This window comes from Candoia aspera, chromosome 3 (assembly GCF_035149785.1).
Source record: "Candoia aspera isolate rCanAsp1 chromosome 3, rCanAsp1.hap2, whole genome shotgun sequence".
Lineage (NCBI taxonomy): Eukaryota > Metazoa > Chordata > Lepidosauria > Squamata > Boidae > Candoia > Candoia aspera.
In genome coordinates this window covers 105331521-105349364 of record NC_086155.1, presented here as the reverse complement: position 1 = coordinate 105349364, position 17844 = coordinate 105331521, and the positions used below count along the sequence as shown (strand labels likewise).

General features: G+C 43.2%; 1 protein-coding gene across 4 annotated transcripts in view; it reads right to left on the bottom strand.

The window, feature by feature from the left end:
- SEC16B (SEC16 homolog B, endoplasmic reticulum export factor) overlaps positions 1-12649 on the bottom strand; it is a 58790-nt gene extending 46141 nt beyond the window's left edge. Inside the window, exons 1-4 of one of the 4 annotated variants that reach the window (XM_063298483.1) lie at positions 12629-12649; positions 10026-10378; positions 8435-8520; positions 6714-6834 (exon numbers count right to left, since the gene is read on the bottom strand). In XM_063298483.1, coding sequence (XP_063154553.1) covers positions 6714-6834; positions 8435-8520; positions 10026-10312 — 494 coding nt within the window. In that variant the 5' untranslated portion in view covers positions 10313-10378; positions 12629-12649. Of the gene's footprint in view, positions 1-6713; positions 6835-8434; positions 8521-10025; positions 10379-11362; positions 11500-12628 lie in introns of those variants that run through there. The other 3 variants (XM_063298485.1, XM_063298482.1, XM_063298484.1) reach the window with 3 other exon arrangements.
- Positions 12650-17844: the final 5195 nt, after the last annotated feature.

Genomic DNA, 17844 nt, shown 5'->3' with positions numbered 1-17844 from the left:
CTGCTCTGTAACATATTCCAAGCAGCTTCCATGTCCTCTTCCCTTTTATATCCTTCTCATTCATTCTGTTGGGACATTCATTTATCTTTTAATACTTTTTCAGGCAGGACTCACATTTTCTCTTCTTGCAGTCCTCCTACTTTCATTTTTTCCAATTATTTCCTTTCTTTTAGTATTCCCTAAAATCTACTCTATGTAGATAATATGTAAAAATATTGTTCCACATTCAGAATCTCTCAGAATGATTCTCTCAATCTTTGAACATAAGATTTGACCAATCAAATCAATCATGCTTTTCAATTCATTTTTTTTGTGTATGCATGAACAGACTTACATTTAAACTAAGTACTCAGAACAAACAAACATTTTGTCATGGTCACCGTTGCGATGTTCGCTCCATCGTAACGGTTCGCATGCCAGAGTGTTGATGCGTGTTCCTGGCTGGGAGGGTGCTGCTGATAAACCTTGTACGGGGAGATGTGTGGGGCTGTGCCAGGAAAGAATGTGTTTGTGAATGTGTTAATCTCTTAAATGTCAAGGTCTTTTTGCCCGTCGATCAGCAGGGCTCGTTAGGAGCACCTGGGAATGTGGGATTGTTCTGTATGCAGGGGGGGGTCGTTGTTGGAAACGGAGCTATTTAGTTTGAGTTTAGGCGCGCTTTTCTCATTCTCAGCTTTCTCTCTGTTTGCACCTTATTCTAAATAAAACCAGACCTTAAACTTAGATTAGGAGTCTGAGCATTTTATTCGAGTAGGGCAATCGTTACATAAAGCTGAGAATCATTCCACAAACAAACCTCGCTAGTCTCTACCAAGAAATTTTCTTGAGAGAGAAGTTAGCGATGGCAGAATTGGGGAAGGAGTCAACGGGGTTTGGGGAGGCGACCAGACAGCTCTTGGAGACAGCGTTCCTGAGCAGGGACTCGAGCCCCCTCCCATCCCACCCCACACCCCATTCTAGAGATTCAAGCTCCAGCCCGGAGGAGAGGGAACCGACAGATGAGGGGCTCGCCGAACACCAACAGTTCCTGTGGGATGCCCTGGCAGACCCCCGGCCGGGGACGTCTCACACCACATGGAAACTACGATGCCCACAGACTTCTGAAAGAGAGTCCACAAAAGTGTCGGGGAGTCAGCAACCTGAAGTGCCGGGGCTGGAGGACTCCACCACGCCGGATAGGATCAGAGTCCTTGAGTCCAAAATCGAATCCATGGAGTACATGCTACGCTCCCTTTCAACCGCAGTGAGTGACCTGGTAAAGGTCGTTACTGGTCTGGGGGCAGCAGGGGGTCCCAGCATTCCACCAACTCCATCGCCAGCTCCGAGGGGTTGAGCCGGCCACGGGACTTTTCCCCAGCTCTCCGTGGTTCCACTCTGGTGGTAGTTACCCCGGCTCGTCCACCAGTTGGGGTGCCTCTGAGCGGCGGGGTAGCTAAGGACTTTTCAGGGAAGTTTGATGGCGACCCCACAAACTTGTCATGCTTCCTTACCAACGCGACGAATTATATGCAACAATATGGACATTGTTTTACCTCAGAAGGGGCTAAAATCACGGCTATTGCCACCAAACTGAAGGGCAGAGCTGCTGACTGGTATGTCCAGTTATCCGAATCAAGAGCCCCAGCGCTGGCTGCCTTCAATACCTTTCTAGCCACTTTGAAACGGTATTTTGAGGATCCCCTTGCTAAGGAAAGGGCTAAGGATGCTCTAAAGGAACTGGTTCAGGGACAAAAGTTGGTTGCTGATTATGCCCTAGAATTCAAAGTTTTGGCAGGGAAAGTTCCCGAATGGTCGGAGGCTACATTGATCGATAGATTTAAGGATGGCCTCAATCGGGAGGTGTTGCGGTGGGTGCTGTGCAGAGACGATCCAGACTCACTGCATGATTGGATCTGTCTGGCCGGGAAGGCTGAGCATGCCCAGCACACCTTTATGCAAGCTACAAAAGGAGACAAGCCCCCCTCCAGTGGGAAGGGGCCAAGGATGCAGTCTGACTCAAGCTGGGCTGAGGAAAGGCAATGCCGTTTCGCCCGGGGCCAGTGCATCAAGTGTGGCAAACCGGGTCACCGTGCAGCGGAATGTCAAAAAGCTAAGACAGCGGATCGCCCCTCTAAACCAACCCAAAAGATACAAAAGGCACCTAACCCTCCTCGCTGGCTGGCGGGGGCGCTGGCGACCACGGACGAAGAGGATGATGTATACTTTACAGGAGACGCTTTGGCTGCCCTGGAGCAGCCAGCGGGAAACACCTTCCACCTGCCTTAAACAGCGCCGCTGGGCAGGTGGTGGAGAATGGGCGCGATACCAGCATGGTGAGTGCTGATTGCCCCATCCTAGCTGTAAAAATCCAGTTGGCCTGCCGATCCAAGACCATTGACGTCTGGGCTTTGGTCGATTCAGGGTGTTCCAGATGTTTAATCCATCCCGACCTGGTTGCTGCTTTGGACTTGCCCTGCTTCGCTCTCCCAAAACCGCTGATTTTTCAGCAGCTCGATGGTTCCACGGCGGGAGGGGGTCCAGCCACCCAGTTTACTGGGGAGGTTATGTTGCGAATGGGCACGCACATCGAACTGATCCAGTTCATAGTTACCCCAGTGGGCAATCCTTTGGTTGTTTTGGGGATCCCCTGGCTAACCGGGCACAGCCCATACATTAATTGGAAAACCCGTACTCTAACGTTTGAGGATGGGTCCTACCAGGCTCCTGTTGTGGGGAGATCCCTCACTTTGGCTGCGGGGAGGGCTGAAATTGTCGACTCTCGAGCTCCCGCTCCCCCCATGGAGGGACTGCCGGCAAGGTACTCGGACTTTGCTGACGTCTTCGGGGAGGAGGAGGCTGACCAGTTACCCCCCCATCGCAAGACTGACTGTGCCATTAAGCTTCTTCCAGATGTTCCCTTGCCCAAGCCAAAGATTTATCCTATGACCAAGAAAGAACTGGAGGTGTTACAGGAGTTCATTGATAAAAACCTGGCTAGAGGTTTCATTGAACCGGCAAACTCCCCGGTTGGGGCTCCCATTTTATTCCGTGAGAAAAAGGATGGCACCCTAAGACTGTGCACGGACTATCGTGGGTTAAATTCCGCCTCCCTCTCGAACAAGTACCCTCTGCCTCTCGTAAAAGACATGTTAGCTCATTTGTCCACTGGTAGAATTTTTTCCAAGCTTGACCTTCGTGAAGCATACTATTGCATTCACATCCAGGAGGGGGATGAATGGAAAATGGCTTTTAATTGCCCCTTGGGTTCGTTTCAGTATAAAGTTCTTCCTTTTGCCCTTGCAGGAGCCCCAGGAGTTTTCATGCAGCTGATCAATGAGGTGTTACATGAACATTTGTTTAAGGGGGTTTTGGTTTATTTGGATGATGTTCTCATCTATACCAAAACTGAGAAGGAGCATGAAAAGCTCCTTACACAGGTTCTCACCAAGCTCAGGAAAGCTAAGCTTTACGCTAAACTTTCTAAGTGTGAATTCCATAAGTCCCGCTTAGATTACTTGGGCTACAGGGTTTCTGACCAAGGCATTGAAATGGATCCTGTGAAGGTCCAGGCAGTTCTCAACTGGGCGCACCCACACACCTGTCGCCAACTTCAAAGTTTTTGGGGGTTCGCTAACTTTTACATATCCTTTGTCCAGGGGTTTGTGGAGATTGCTCTGCCCCTGACTGATTTGTTGCGCACCAAAGGGGTCGGGGAGACATGCAAAGTGAAAAACCTGGGGGCCGTGCTCAACTGGACTCCTGCCTGTCAGGCTGCCTTTGATCAGTTAAAAACCCTTTTTACAGCAGAGCCCATTTTATCCCACCCTGACCCTGAGTGGCCTTTTGTTGTTCAGGTTGATGCTTCTGATTTTTCTATTGGAGCTATTTTGTTGCAAAGAGATTCTGCTGGGCTTTTAAAGCCTTGTGCCTATCTCTCCTGTAAGTTTTCTGAAACGGAGAGGCGCTGGCATGTTTGGGAAAAGGAGGCTTTTGCGGTTAAGGCTACGTTAGAGGCTTGGCATCACCTTTTGGAGGGGGCTACTTGCCCTTTCGAGGTTTGGACAGATCACCGCAACCTAGAGGCGCTCTGCACGCCCAGGCGTCTCAGCCCAAAGCAGATACGCTGGGCTCAGTTTTTTAGCCGTTTTAATTTCCAACTTAAGTTTATCCTGGGCAAGAATTTTTTGGCTGACGCACTTTCCCAATTGCCACAGGACGCGGAGCCTATCTCCGTTGTTATTGGGACTGTGCTAACAGAGCCACAATTAGGTTTGGTCGCTGTCACCCAGAGCCGCGCTTGGGGGCAGCCCCCTCTCTCCTCGCAAACGGCTCTGGTGCAGCGCTCTCGTGCCTGCAGGCAACCGCAGATGCCTGGTGGGTTGCAGACAAATTTTGTCTCAGCTTTGAAATCTGATCCCTGGCTTCTTGCTAACCCTGACAAGGTTTCGCTTGAGCACGACCTAGCTTGGGTGGGGGGGCGTTTATACATACCTGACTCTCAACGAGCTACAATACTTGCCCGTTCTCATGACAGCAAGCAAGCTGGTCATTTTGGTTTTCTCAAATCCCTCCATTTGGTTCAGCGACAATTTTGGTGGCCCTCCTTGAGAAAGGATGTCAAGGCTTATATCGCTTCCTGCCCTGTCTGCGCTATGTCTAAGCGACCGTCAGGTAAACCCCAGGGGCTTTTGCAGCCTGTGGCTGACCCTTCTCGCCCTTGGGAAGAAATCTCCATGGATTTTATTGTTGACTTGCCCCCCAGTCAAAAGAAAACTGTCATTTGGGTGGTCAAAGACTATTTTTCTAAGCAGGCCCACTTTGTTCCCTGTGCGTCCATTCCATCGGCGCAACAGCTGGCAAAACTCTTTTTGGTGCACGTGTACCGCCCTCACGGCTGCCCCACTCGTTTGGTGACCGATAGGGGCACACAATTTACCTCACGATTTTGGCAGGCTTTTTTGAAGCTCATTGGCACCGAACAGGCATTGTCAACCTCTTGGCATCCCCAGACTGATGGATCTACTGAGGTCCTTAATGCCACCCTGGAACAATTTCTTCGATCTTACATCAATTATCACCAGGATGACTGGGTTGATTTGTTCCCTTTTGCTGAGGTCGCTTACAATAATGCGGTGCACCAAAGCACTGGTCAAACCCCCTTTCGGTTTGTTTTGGGTCGGGATTTTGTTCCCATCCCTGAGTTTCCCCAACCTCCTGCCCCAGCTGTGGCGGCCTGTGACTGGGGTTCTAAGCTCACTGATTCCTAGCCCGTCATTAAGACCGCTCTCAAGGATGCTCAGGCTTCCTATAAGCTCCATGCTGACAGGCATCGGCGCCAACAGCCACCTTTTCGCGTTGGGGACTTGGTCTATCTCTCTACCAGATTTATCAAGTCTCCTCAGCCTTCCAAGAAGCTGGCCCCTAAGTTTATTGGTCCCTTTCCTGTTACTGCGGTTGTGAATCCTGTCACTGTTCGTTTGGATCTGCCTCATAATTTGAAGCGTTTGCACCCTGTTTTTCACTGCAGCTTGCTCAAGCCTGCCCATGACTCCTCTCGTTGGCATCCACGGCCTCCTCCCCCTCCACCTGTCATGATTGATGGCCAGCAGCACTTCGAGGTCAAGGAGATTCTCGACTCTTGCAGGCTTCGGGGGTCTCTTCAATATTTAGTTCACTGGAAGCATTTTCCCCATCCTGAGTGGGTTGCTGCGCGCGATGTCCTGGCACCTGATTTGATCCGTGCTTTTCATGTTGCCTACCCTTCTAAGCCTTCTGCATAATTTTTGTAAGGGGGGCGGTACGTCATGGTCACCGTTGCGATGTTCGCTCCATCGTAACGGTTCGCATGCCAGAGTGTTGATGCGTGTTCCTGGCTGGGAGGGTGCTGCTGATAAACCTTGTATGGGGAGATGTGTGGGGCTGTGCCAGGAAAGAATGTGTTTGGGTTATCTCTTAAATGTCAAGGTCTTTTTGCCCGTCGATCAGCGGGGCTCGTTAGGAGCACCTGAGAATGTGGGATTGTTCTGTATGCAAGGGGGGGGGTCGTTGTTGGAAACGGAGCTATTTAGTTTGAGTTTAGGCGCGCTTTTCTCATTCTCAGCTTTCTCTCTGTTTGCACCTTATTCTAAATAAAACCAGACCTTAAACTTAGATTTGGAGTCTGAGCATTTTATTCGAGTAGGGCAATCGTTACACATTTATCTAAGATACAGATACTCACAAATCACCATTCCAGCCAAAGCTCAGTTTTGCCCCTAGTGTGCTCAAGCAAGGATCTTTAATCCTTGTCACATCCCACCAAGTAGGAGATATACGCACTGCACTGATATGCACTCAGGATATGTTCAATACCATATCTGTACATTTCTGACATTCTCAATATAATTATCTTAGAAGATCCCTAAGATAATGCATAGATGTTCTATGCATGAAGACCTGAAAGATGAATGCATCTCACACATCTCAGCTTGGAAAAGCCTAAAACATCTCCAGTGGGGAAATAAAGTTTCCAGAGGAGACACACACACACACACACTCTGATGAGACAAGGCAAAGATTGGAGTAACACCTACAGCTCTGTCCTCAGCCTAGCCAATCAGTGATCAGGTTGGCCAGAGATTCTGTCAATAAATATGGGGGCCACCAGGTTGGGTTGAGTCATGACCCAATACTACTGAAAACAACAGCTGGATATGGACAGTCTTAAAGATTTTCTGTTCAAGAGTTTTACTTACTGAGTTAGTACAGCATCATAGTACCCCAAAGAGCCGGTGCCATCCTTAGGCTGGTAATCTCTATAGTAATTTTGGTTCCAGGAATTTGCACTTTCATTCCTTTTATCTCTCCATCTTGGATCTGTACAAAGCAAATATAAACAAATTGAACTTCTTGCATGCATTACGAATAGAAGGCTAGTCAGAATTAGGCATCGAGGAATGGAATGCCATTCTCCTCAGACTGCCTACTACACAATTCAACAATGCCTTTGCAGTAGTGGAACAGATTAGAAAATGGTGAATTTTTACCTTGGTTGTGGGGAGGGGAGAGGGGAGGGGGGAAGGTTGCAGGAGAACAGTGTGGAGCTGAGAAACAATTATGAGAAATGAAAGGGTTGAGTCATGCTAACACTCCCAAATACCAGCTGGGGATTATGGGACTCCTACTTGCTCTTGAAGGGAAGCTATCATTGTAGCAGCTTCCTTCTCTTAGCAAATAACCACTGCAGGAGTGTTTTCTTATTTAAACCTATGATGTAGGCAGAAAGGCTATGGTAAGACTTCTCTGTATTGCCACAATTCCAATCATAACTAACCCCCTGTGGCAGCTTTCACTTTTTTAGAACTATCATATTTGGGCTGCAAAAAGCTTAAAGACCATAAGATGGCAGATTTTCAGCATCTCACTACTTCCATCTAGAGGTTGTCCAGAATCTGCAGCCCAGCTATAGCACACCTAATTTTTTAAACACACAGGTTAGAAATGAAATATATATATCAGTACCCGTGGTTCCCTTTGTAAGTAGAATTGCCTGTGGGTTTTTATAGTCTCAAGGGGAAATAGAAATCAATAAGGAAAATAGCAGCCATGCTTCTTGTAGGTAAACTGCTTTAAGAGGAAGAGGAGGAACTGTAGAAAGAAGGGGAAGATTGCAATGATACACGGGAATCTGGACTAAGGCTGAGCTAAAGGGGGAGGAGGAGAGAGAGAGAGAGAGAGAAATGGGAGGCATTTACAGCCTGCAAATGGGGCCACATGAACTGAGATAGCATTTTTGACTTAGCACTTGAACCCAGGAAGATTTTGAGACTGAGACCCTGATTGAATACTGAAATATTTTTATGTGTTACATTTATATCTCCCAGTTTTTCCAGAACCTGAAGGCAGCATATTTAGCACTCTCTGCCCAATTTTCTCTACAAGAACATCCCTGTGAGTTAGGTTGGGCTCAAAGTTGCAAAGTGAATTTCATGGCCAAGGGAAGACTTGAATTTGGGTCTCCCTATTGGTCCAACTCCTTAACCAATATAAGTAGGGAATTCCAAAATCCTTTTGCAGTTCTTGAATACAAAACTTTTTGTATAAAAAGTTACAAATACTTAAATGTTGCAGTTTCACAGGCCTGTTGTATTTCTCTCCTTTTTGGGAGGACATTCAAACTCTAATCATCCCACACTTCGGTCCCTTACTATACTAAGATATGAAAGGATACATAAAGAATGAAGAATTGCTTACAGATGACTTCCCATAAACACACACAAATACAAGCACACCCCACTTAGCAAGATTTCTTCAGCCTTCCCCAACATCCATTATTCCCAGACAGATTGATCTTCGCCTGTGCTGGTTGGAAACTGTAAATTGTTTTAGCCCAATGGATCTGGAAGGCACCAGACTGGTGAAAGATATTGTAGCTCCATATTATTCTCAGCCATTTATCCTATGGGGAACGCAGTACCTCTTTTGCTTGGATGTACTTGGGTGAATCTTTGGTACACTCCATGGTCCTCCACAAAGCCTCGGTGCAGCTCTTCATATCCTTGCCTAAAGTAATACCCAAAAGAGAATGAGCCAAGTAAGAGACCGAAAAATCTGCTTTGGTAGGCTGTCTACATTTTTTGTGGTTAAAGAGAATAAAATAGCTGGAAATAGTTCATCGAAAACAGATCCATAAATTACTACATAAGATACTTATTATCTATTATTATTGATTGATTATGTGCCATCAAGTCATTTTAAACCCCTAGTGACTACATAGATTATCTCCATGATGATCTGTCTCTAACCTGGTGCTTCAGGTCTTCCAATGGTGCAAACAATCAGCACTCTAAGTCCACCCACCTTGCTGCTGGTCGTCCTCTTCTCTTTCCTTCCACCTTTCCCAGCATTAGATCCTTCTCCAGAGAGCTGAGGCATAATTATTATACTTAATAATAATAGATCATTATCTATTACTATAATCGATCATCATCATTTGGTCATTAATGTGACCCTTTCTCCTAGATCTATTATTTAATATTGACTCAGGAGACAGCTGAACTTAGAGATCCATAAGTTGTAGAATAAATGGTGACAACACTGACAAAAGGATGGGACAAATTGAAGGATGTGGACTGTAAAGAAGTAGCATGACCACAAAGCTTTTGCATTCTAATTTAGGAGATACGAAGACCTGATTAAAACATAGCAGGAAATTATAGTATCCGTGATGTGAACAACCTGGTCCTGATTTTTTCGCTTTCATAATTTTGCAATTGTAGATGAATGGATAGGTTTGAACTTTGGGTTCCTGTTCCTTTTTCTTCTTGTTTGTGTTTAGGAGAGCTGATCAGAAATGTTCACTTCTAGTTTATTATTATCATTATGCTTAAAAATAAGGGCAGAACAGAAATAAATATTAACTTGTACATAGTACTGTACAAATGCAGGCAAGTTTAAAAAAACAGTAGAATGTTATTTCCAATACAAAGAATATATAAGCTAGACCATAGAAAACCTACTAACAATATATAAATAATTAAATCAAATACAATTACACAATATGCAATACACAACATACAAGCCAGGGAAGCATGACACAATGATCAGCCCAAAGCCAGAACTCCACAGTCAGAGGAGCATCCCTATTCCTACCAATTAAACAAAACTCATGCTGGTCTATGACCGAAATGAAGTTTTGTTGTTGTTGTAAACAAAAGTTTTAAGCGCAGATATAAAGATGAAAGAGTAAGGGGAAGCCAATTCCAAAGCTGTGGGACCAGGTCCTGGAAGGCCCTCAACCTTGAATTTGCTGCCAGAGAAGCAGGAAAAGCCTGAACTTGGCCCTAATGGGGAGCCCATGCAAGGCTCTCCAGTCTATAGAGACATGAGAGAAAAAGATTCAAAACAACCCCAACTGCAATACGACAGTTTCCCATAATTTCTGAAATCAGGGGATTTTGGTTTCTTTAGATTTAGAACCAGCCAAAATCATAGACTGGACCTCCCTTTATTGTCCATCTGCATCATTTCCCAACATTCTTGCTCCATATTTTTCATGCAAGCCTTACCTTGTGTAAGACCAGTCAGAATAGCTGCTTTTATAATACTCTGCCCTGGAGTTTGGCCTCATATGGTTCTGGAGCCTTGGATGATGGATGGGATGGTGGTGTTCTATCTGAGTATCTAGCCAAGGCTGAGGTCCTACTTGGAATTCAGGATGGTATTCATTGTGCCTGAAATGGGGAGGTGGAGGGCCATGGTAGACTTCCCTCCATGGGCCCCTTCCATATCCTTCAAACCAGGCCGCATGCCTCCCTTGTCCCTGGGCCTGTCGTGGTGGCATCCGTGAGTCCATTCGGGGCTTTTTGTCAGACCTTTTTTTATTTAGATTTTTTTTCAATCTCTAAATTTCTTCAGTTTCCTACAAACATAAAAATAATCAAAAGACAGTAGGTTCAATGAAAACAAGCATTCTTCCAAACAAGAATGTCAAACTCTAAGGGTTTCTAGCCCTCATGGTTCTAGGTCCACAGAAGACTCCAGGGAAGAATATTTTTGCTACACAGGCCTATTTATAACTTCTTTATAAATTAGGGTTTAAAAAAAACTTTTTTCTTTCTTTTTCCTTTGGAAAAGAGAATACATGAAATTGTTAGTATTTATTCATACTACTCTGTGTAGTTTGATAGAAAATATATGAAGCTACTGTTTAAAACAAAAGTTTATGCCTTAGGCACAGAATTCATACAAGTTTTTAATACTGCAGTTAGCTTTCACCCTAACCAATTTCTAACACTGGTAACTTTTAATGATAAATGACAATGAAGATTTATAATCATAACATCCACATACATTATTTCAAAATTGTACAACAAATCCTGCTTGGTTTACCAGAAAACAGTGGCTTAATAAATACATTCATTATTGAGTAATACATTCATGATGACATGAGATATCACTGATTATTTCCTGACTCACAGTTTAATCTCTTTGCTGTTATATCACCATATTGAAAAGACATCTGAAACAATTCCCTAAAGGATGAATGAACTTGAGATCTTTCTGCCCCCTTAGTCCATTGTTTAAAAGGTTCATACAGATACACAGCCCAACCTCTATCTATACATTAGTCATTCAATCATCTTGCCAATCCAGCAGGGTGTGATACAAACATCTGACAGTGACACATTTTATTAATCACATCCATCTCTATCAAACCTGTCTACTGTGCAACGTTAACATTTGTGTATGGTGAAACCAATTTCATTCACACACCAGAAGAGCAGGAAAAAGAACTTTCAGGTAAAATGTAAGATGCTACAGGATAACTCCAGGACAACTTGAGTTAGCAATGCTATCTCCTGTGCATGCACCCACAACCACTCCTACATACAAATGCACACACCTTTGTTAGAAATTAGACCACCAACTCCAGCTCTCTCAGCTTGGCTTCAGCAGTACGTGTCTGTCCCCAAGACAGCTGTCAAAGTCCATTTGCCACATGGGTAGACACACGACCAAGTTTCTACCCACTCTGGATGAGCACTCTCAGTTTTTCCTGGTATCAAAGTCCTGGACAATGCAATAACCCTGACTGAGCAGAGCAAAGGGCACCTTAAACCTTTGTAAACAGGATCCTTTCAAATAAACTAAGTATTTAGCATGTTTTGCATTGCTTAAAATGCAGGCAGACTGGAAGGAAATTCATTTAAAAATACAGCACATGGGAAGCTGTTCAGCAAAGGGAGTTGCATCACAGTTCCCCCCTCCCAACACATCTTCCAGTAACGCATTCTACAGAAGGGCCAAATATTCTCCGGTTTTTATAATGAAAGATGAATGGCTTGGAGCAAGTTGCTTCAAGAGCCATGACATGCCAAGGTTTGTTCCAAAGGCCATTCTAAATTTAAAACCAAGTGCTGGCCAGGTGAAATCCTTGCCTGGAAAAGGTGTCCCCAGGCTGCAGACACAACAGAAGGGGTGGTTGGAGAAGACAGCAACTCGCCTGCATGGAGTCAATGGGGGAAGAGAGATGGAATCCAGAAGGTCCTTGGCTCCCTCTCTTCGCCCCAGCTGGTTACATCAGCGACAGAGGACACACTATGGGGTGCTGAGAGTAAATTCTTTGCTTCCAAGCCAAATGCTTGATGATTTCATGTTGCACTGCCTCTGAAATACATGGTTACTAGGTTATGCAGGTGTAGAAAAAGGAAATTCTAATTCAGATTTTCATGCCGAGGGCGATATTGGAAATTCTTCTATCACATAGAGTAGCAACTGGAACAAGTATTTCAAGCCTGGGCACACCTCAGAACTGAATGTGCCATCTTGCTGAAGTTCACATTATTTTTAATCACAGAAACATCTAACAGGAGGTAGGTCACCATGCAGTTTAAATCAAGACAAATTAAGCATAATCTTACCTAGGGCTAATTCTTAGCTGGAACAAAACTTTATCCACACATGACCATAAACAAACATTAGAAGAAAGAAAGAATTATCTTCCTTCCTCTCCCTCTCCCCCCCAAAAGAAATGGTAAAGTTTTCTTAGAGACAAAGTTCATTTTATCTGCGTTTCTCCTTCTTAACTTGGAAACGACTCCTTTCCCTTACTCTGCCTTTCAAATTTACGCAGTTTTTCTCAACTGATACTTTTGCAGAGATTACTTACAAGTCCTATCACTAAACCAAAACGCTTGCAGATGCTCCTGCATCCCATGACGGTAGCAAGCTCGGCCGCTGCTTTGGCTCATTAGCATAGCCGCTATCACAGGCTTCCTTTGCCACGTCAGCTAAGCGGAACCTTCGTGCTGGGATTCTCCTTCCTCGCCGGAGCTATTCGTTAACACGCTGACAGTGAGAGAAAGTTAGATAGTTAAATATACGTCGCCATGCAAAGAAGGTCAATCCTGTATTCGAGGACTTTGACGGCAATTTATAGTTACGTTTGTCATGGATTGGCGGAGGCAGAGTTGTAATCAATGTTGCAAAGTTGTTTTGTGACAACCAGTTACATGTTTGAAGAAAAATATTCAAGGGCTGTTTTTTTTTAAAATAAAACGACCTATTTTCCTAGCTGCGCACAAACCCAGTGTGTTTGTAAAAGCCATGAATGATGGATCCCAGATGGGAGAATTAGCGCTGCATGTTCCCTAGAAGATGCAAGGGAGTGCTCCGTTTAGCATATTTTTCTCTCAGTTCGGAACCACACCGTTCAGTCTGATTAGGCATGTGTTTATTTGAGCCTCTATCCCTCTTTTCTTCCCACTGCGACCGATTCCAGCGTATTTTTTAACCTCTTGCTGGGTTTGTGGGGGATTCAAGTCAGGGATTCTCTGATCGAGAGTTTGTCGGGAAAGTCTAAGGACTGAAATAGTTCTTGGGATTATTTACTGTCTTGAATTACAAATATTGATTCCCCGGATCATTTGAAATAGAGGACCTACCCTATTCTGCATGGGTGCCAATCTGAACTAGGCATCAACTTATAGTTTATGTTAAGCAGAGTGGAGGATAAACTTGAATTGGGAGATGAAGGATTAGAATCTTAACTGAGTTGACGCCACTGTTCTGCATCGTTCATCTTTTCACGTAGGTATAATATAGGGTTGATATCAACACAGACTACATTCTTGGATGGTGGTAAGAGTTGCTGTGATAGTAGTTGCCAGTTTTGAAATTCAGAAGGAAGAACAGTGTGGAGTCCACCTGATTTAATTTGGAGCCTTTCTTCTTCCTTGCATTTCCCAGATAGGATATAGTGTCAAAATCAGAGACCCATGAAAACAAGTCAGTGGGACAGTAATTTGAACTGAGTTATGAACCGTTCCCCAAAAGACTGTTTTGTCTTGTTTTATTTACCAGATGTAATGAAAAATGCTGGATGTGATTTCTGAAAATATCTGTACTCAAAACACTGGAAACTGAAGTACAGATAGTACAGTTATTACATATAATTGGGCAAGGAACTAATTTTGCAATAGACAAGCATGTAGGATGCAGGGGATTTTAAATTGGCACATTCTATTTGAAGGGCTCTGAAAAAGTTACTGAAGGCTCTGAAATGGCTGGGTTCATATAACATGTTATGTAAGTTAAAATGGGTTTTGTTTATTTATTGTCTTAGTATGTTGGGTGAACCAGCCATTAAATCATAAAACTGTTTATCTGACACGGCATGTTATGTGAATGCACAAATTGTGTTCTGTTAAACTCAATTCAGAGTTTAGCACTTCAGATCCTGACTGAGCGTAAGAGGATTCCGTTTTTCCCCTCTAACTTCTCTTGTTTGCCTGACCTATCCTATCCAAGTGTTGAAATGACGAATTTGCTATATCTACCTTTTTCTCTTTTTTTTGGTGGTATGGATTATGTTAGGATGGATTACAGTCAGCCATTGACTTTATAGTCTGTGCATTAAAAAGAGCAAGCTTGTTTTACTGCATTGCTGCATCTATTTTCTCTTGTATGTATGGTTACATTTTAAAATATATTTTACTGTACTGTACACTTCAAATAGTTTTGTTGCAGTTCTTGATGTATTTTTTGTGAAACTTCAACATAACTCTCTTCTGGTGAATTAGCAATATCAATTCTCATTATGAGCAAGCTTCAAAATATCATGCTGTGGGACTCTAAGCATGCAGATATCTGCACACTCATAAGGAAAATACACATCCATCTGGCTCCTTTGTTCCAGCTGTCCAGCACGAACATTTATGTCTCATTCTGTCCTCTAGCACCTGAGAGGAATATGTTAGACCTCAGCTCTTCTAATTTTCCAAATGTATTGGATATCAGCTCTCATAAACCCCAGGCAGCATAAGACATGCTTGCTGGGAATTATGGGACATGAGATCCTAAATAAGCACCAGGTTGGTGAAGGCTTCTTTAGCATAATTATCTTTATAAAGAACATCAAACAAGGAAAGAAAACATGCAGACACACTAGCTTGAGCCAAAGTTCTGTAGGTGGAACTATGCTCATAGGATATTTCTTCTGACCATTAGTCCTCCTTCAGTGCTGAAACAGCCTTCAGAACAGAGCCAGGGCTGTTGAGCTGGTTATGGGGGGGAGGAATCCATGAAAACTTCTTTTTTCACCCAGCAGGGGCCTCTTTTTGTGAATGGTTCCTTCTGAAATTGGGAAGGAGCTCTTGAACCAATGCAATTTGATAAGGAAAGCTAAAGTGTGGTCAGTTGGTTCTTGCCTGCTATTCAACCATTACCTGATTTTTGGCAACCAGAAGGGGGGGTGTTAGGAAAAAAAAGTACAGATTTTTCAGGATTCTTGTCTGAGTATGAAGATCGCCTGTAGGTTACCCCTGATATCTATGGGAGAGGGCATACTTTGGTCTTAAGAACAGCAACGTGCCCTGTGGCACCAGCAGCAAGTCTTCCTGCAGTTAACAGAAGTGAAGCTTGAGACTGGAGAAACTTATATTGACCTTTTAAATACTGGTGGTGTAAAATCTTAACAGTGTTTCTGGCATGTCCCCATTCCCAAGTATTAGTGTGGCTTGCTTTATTTAAAGGTCTACCTACAGTTATGTTCAGGTAAGAAGAAGTCACATTAAACCAAATTGTTTAGAAGGCTGAGGCTCCTTATAGGTTTCATTAGAAAAAGGCAATGGAAACCAGAGGGGATGGGAGAAGTGTTGTTTTCTCCATCTGTTGCTTTGCTGCTATTCTCTTTCCATTCCTTCCACCTCTTCTCATTCCACCTAATACAAAATAATTAGGTTCGAAGAAGCAACAAGAGCCAGGTTGGTGTAGTGGTTAAGGCATCAGGCTAGAAACTGGTAGATCGTGAGTTCTAGTCCCGTGTTAGGCACAAGGCCAGCTGGGTGTCTTTGGGCCAGTCACTCTCTCTCAGCTGTAGGAAGGAGACAATGGCAAAGCACTTCTGAAATCTTGCTAAGGAAACTGCAGGGACTAGTCCAGGAGATAGTCACTAGGAGTCAGTACTAACTCAAAGGGAGGAGGAAGAAACAAACTAAGCAGAGATAAGTCTAGGATGCATTATGTCAAAAATGGCTGCCACTCAATTCAAAATCAATATTTAACACAGTCTTTTGCAGTGTACTCTCCAGAAGTGCTGAATTTCATCTCCCTTCATCTTTAGCCAGTATGACCATTAGTCATGCTGCATTGGAATAATGGGTGTTGAAGTTCATAATCTGGAGGGCTTCAAATTGGGAAAGACTGCCTGCCTGTATAGTAATGCCTTCTTTCCAAGGCCAAATTTCTGGCTGAAGGGACAGCCAGTTTCAGAACATAGGGTCTTTATGTAAGTAAGTACATGCTTCTACTTGGTTCAGTCAGAGGTGGTATAACTAGATGAGCAACCATCACTGGTTCTTCTTTCATTTTTTTGCTACCATTTTACAGCTGAACAACACCCACAACCACCTGGAAAGGAAGTATCAGATGATACACTGTAAGTATTAAGAAGCAGTTGAGCTCAACTGTAGCTTGTTCTGTAGTCCCTTTAACAACATAAGGTGGCTCCCTTCAGGCTAGGAATTATATATTCTGTTTTGGAAAACTGAAATTTTTATTAGATGTTCACCTACTTCTCAGCTACTTAACAGTGGTGTAGAAGCCCCTAAGGCAAGAAAAGAAACAAACACTTTCTGCTCTTACAGTTGCAAAAAGATTTATGTTAAAAGCAGGAAGGATGCTCATTCTCTGCCAGTGATAGAAATCTGAAACACTTTCCTCTCTTTGACATTTCAATGTATTCTACCTCCTACATTCTCAACCAGAGGGCTATTTAGAATTTTGCTCTTTATACAAGCACACAAAACTTTACTGCAGTCAATGACCAGAATTCCACAGACAATGAAATGAAGACTAAATGCAAAAATAAAAGCAGGTATAAGCTACACACTCTCAATGCAATCAAATTACTGCAAGTTCTACAAACAATAAAGTACAATGTTACCACCTTCAAAGAAACAGAATTGTATAACAGCAGCTATGCCTTAAAAAGACCTTAATGACCTGGAAATTTTACTATAATCACTCCTCTTTATAAAAGGAGCAGGACAATAGAACATGCCATTGTTTGCCACTGATTATTGTCTATTTTTCCTAAGGAATATAAATTGATGCAATATAAAAAATAATGCAACTCCTTTATTAAATACTGGAAAAGTAAATTACAAAGCAAAATACTGGAAAAATAAATCACGTTTTTCTTTAAGTTGGTGGCATTTAAACATTGGGAAATTTCTTTGGCTGAAAAATTAACACAATTAATAATGCAATCATTACTATTAAAATAAGTTTATTCATTTCTAGTCACCATTTCTTGCCTGCATTAATAGTGTTTCTCCTAATAGATTACCTTGATCCGAACAACTATCATTCTGTAGAAATATTAAATACTATTTGTGTTTTATTTTTTTCTAAGTAAGACTACATATGCATTCATGTATATATATATATATATTCTATCATGAGAACTCTTCTATCTCAATTTATAGAAACTGTCAGACTAGTGAACAACTACTTAAAGAAGACCCACTTTCCTCCCTGACTAAGTCAGTAATTTATCAGGTAACCTTCACTTTTCAACATAGAAGGGCTTTATTTTTGCTTTATTCTGGGATGCCCTTTTGACCTTCTAGTCTAGCCTATAGCTCAGAGAGTCCTTAGAGGTTTCATTAACCAGGTCTGACTCTGCTTAGAAGACCCTAGAAGAGTCAACCAGATGTTGCCACCTGCTGAGGCTACTGGTGATCAATTCATTCTGTTGTCAAGCTCCACCTTGAGACTGAATCAGTGGTGTCCACAGGGTACAGTCAAAAAAGTCAGGATGTTGGTCACAACAGTGTGATTGTCATGCTGCACGTAAAAAAAACAGGTGGATCTTTGAGCACA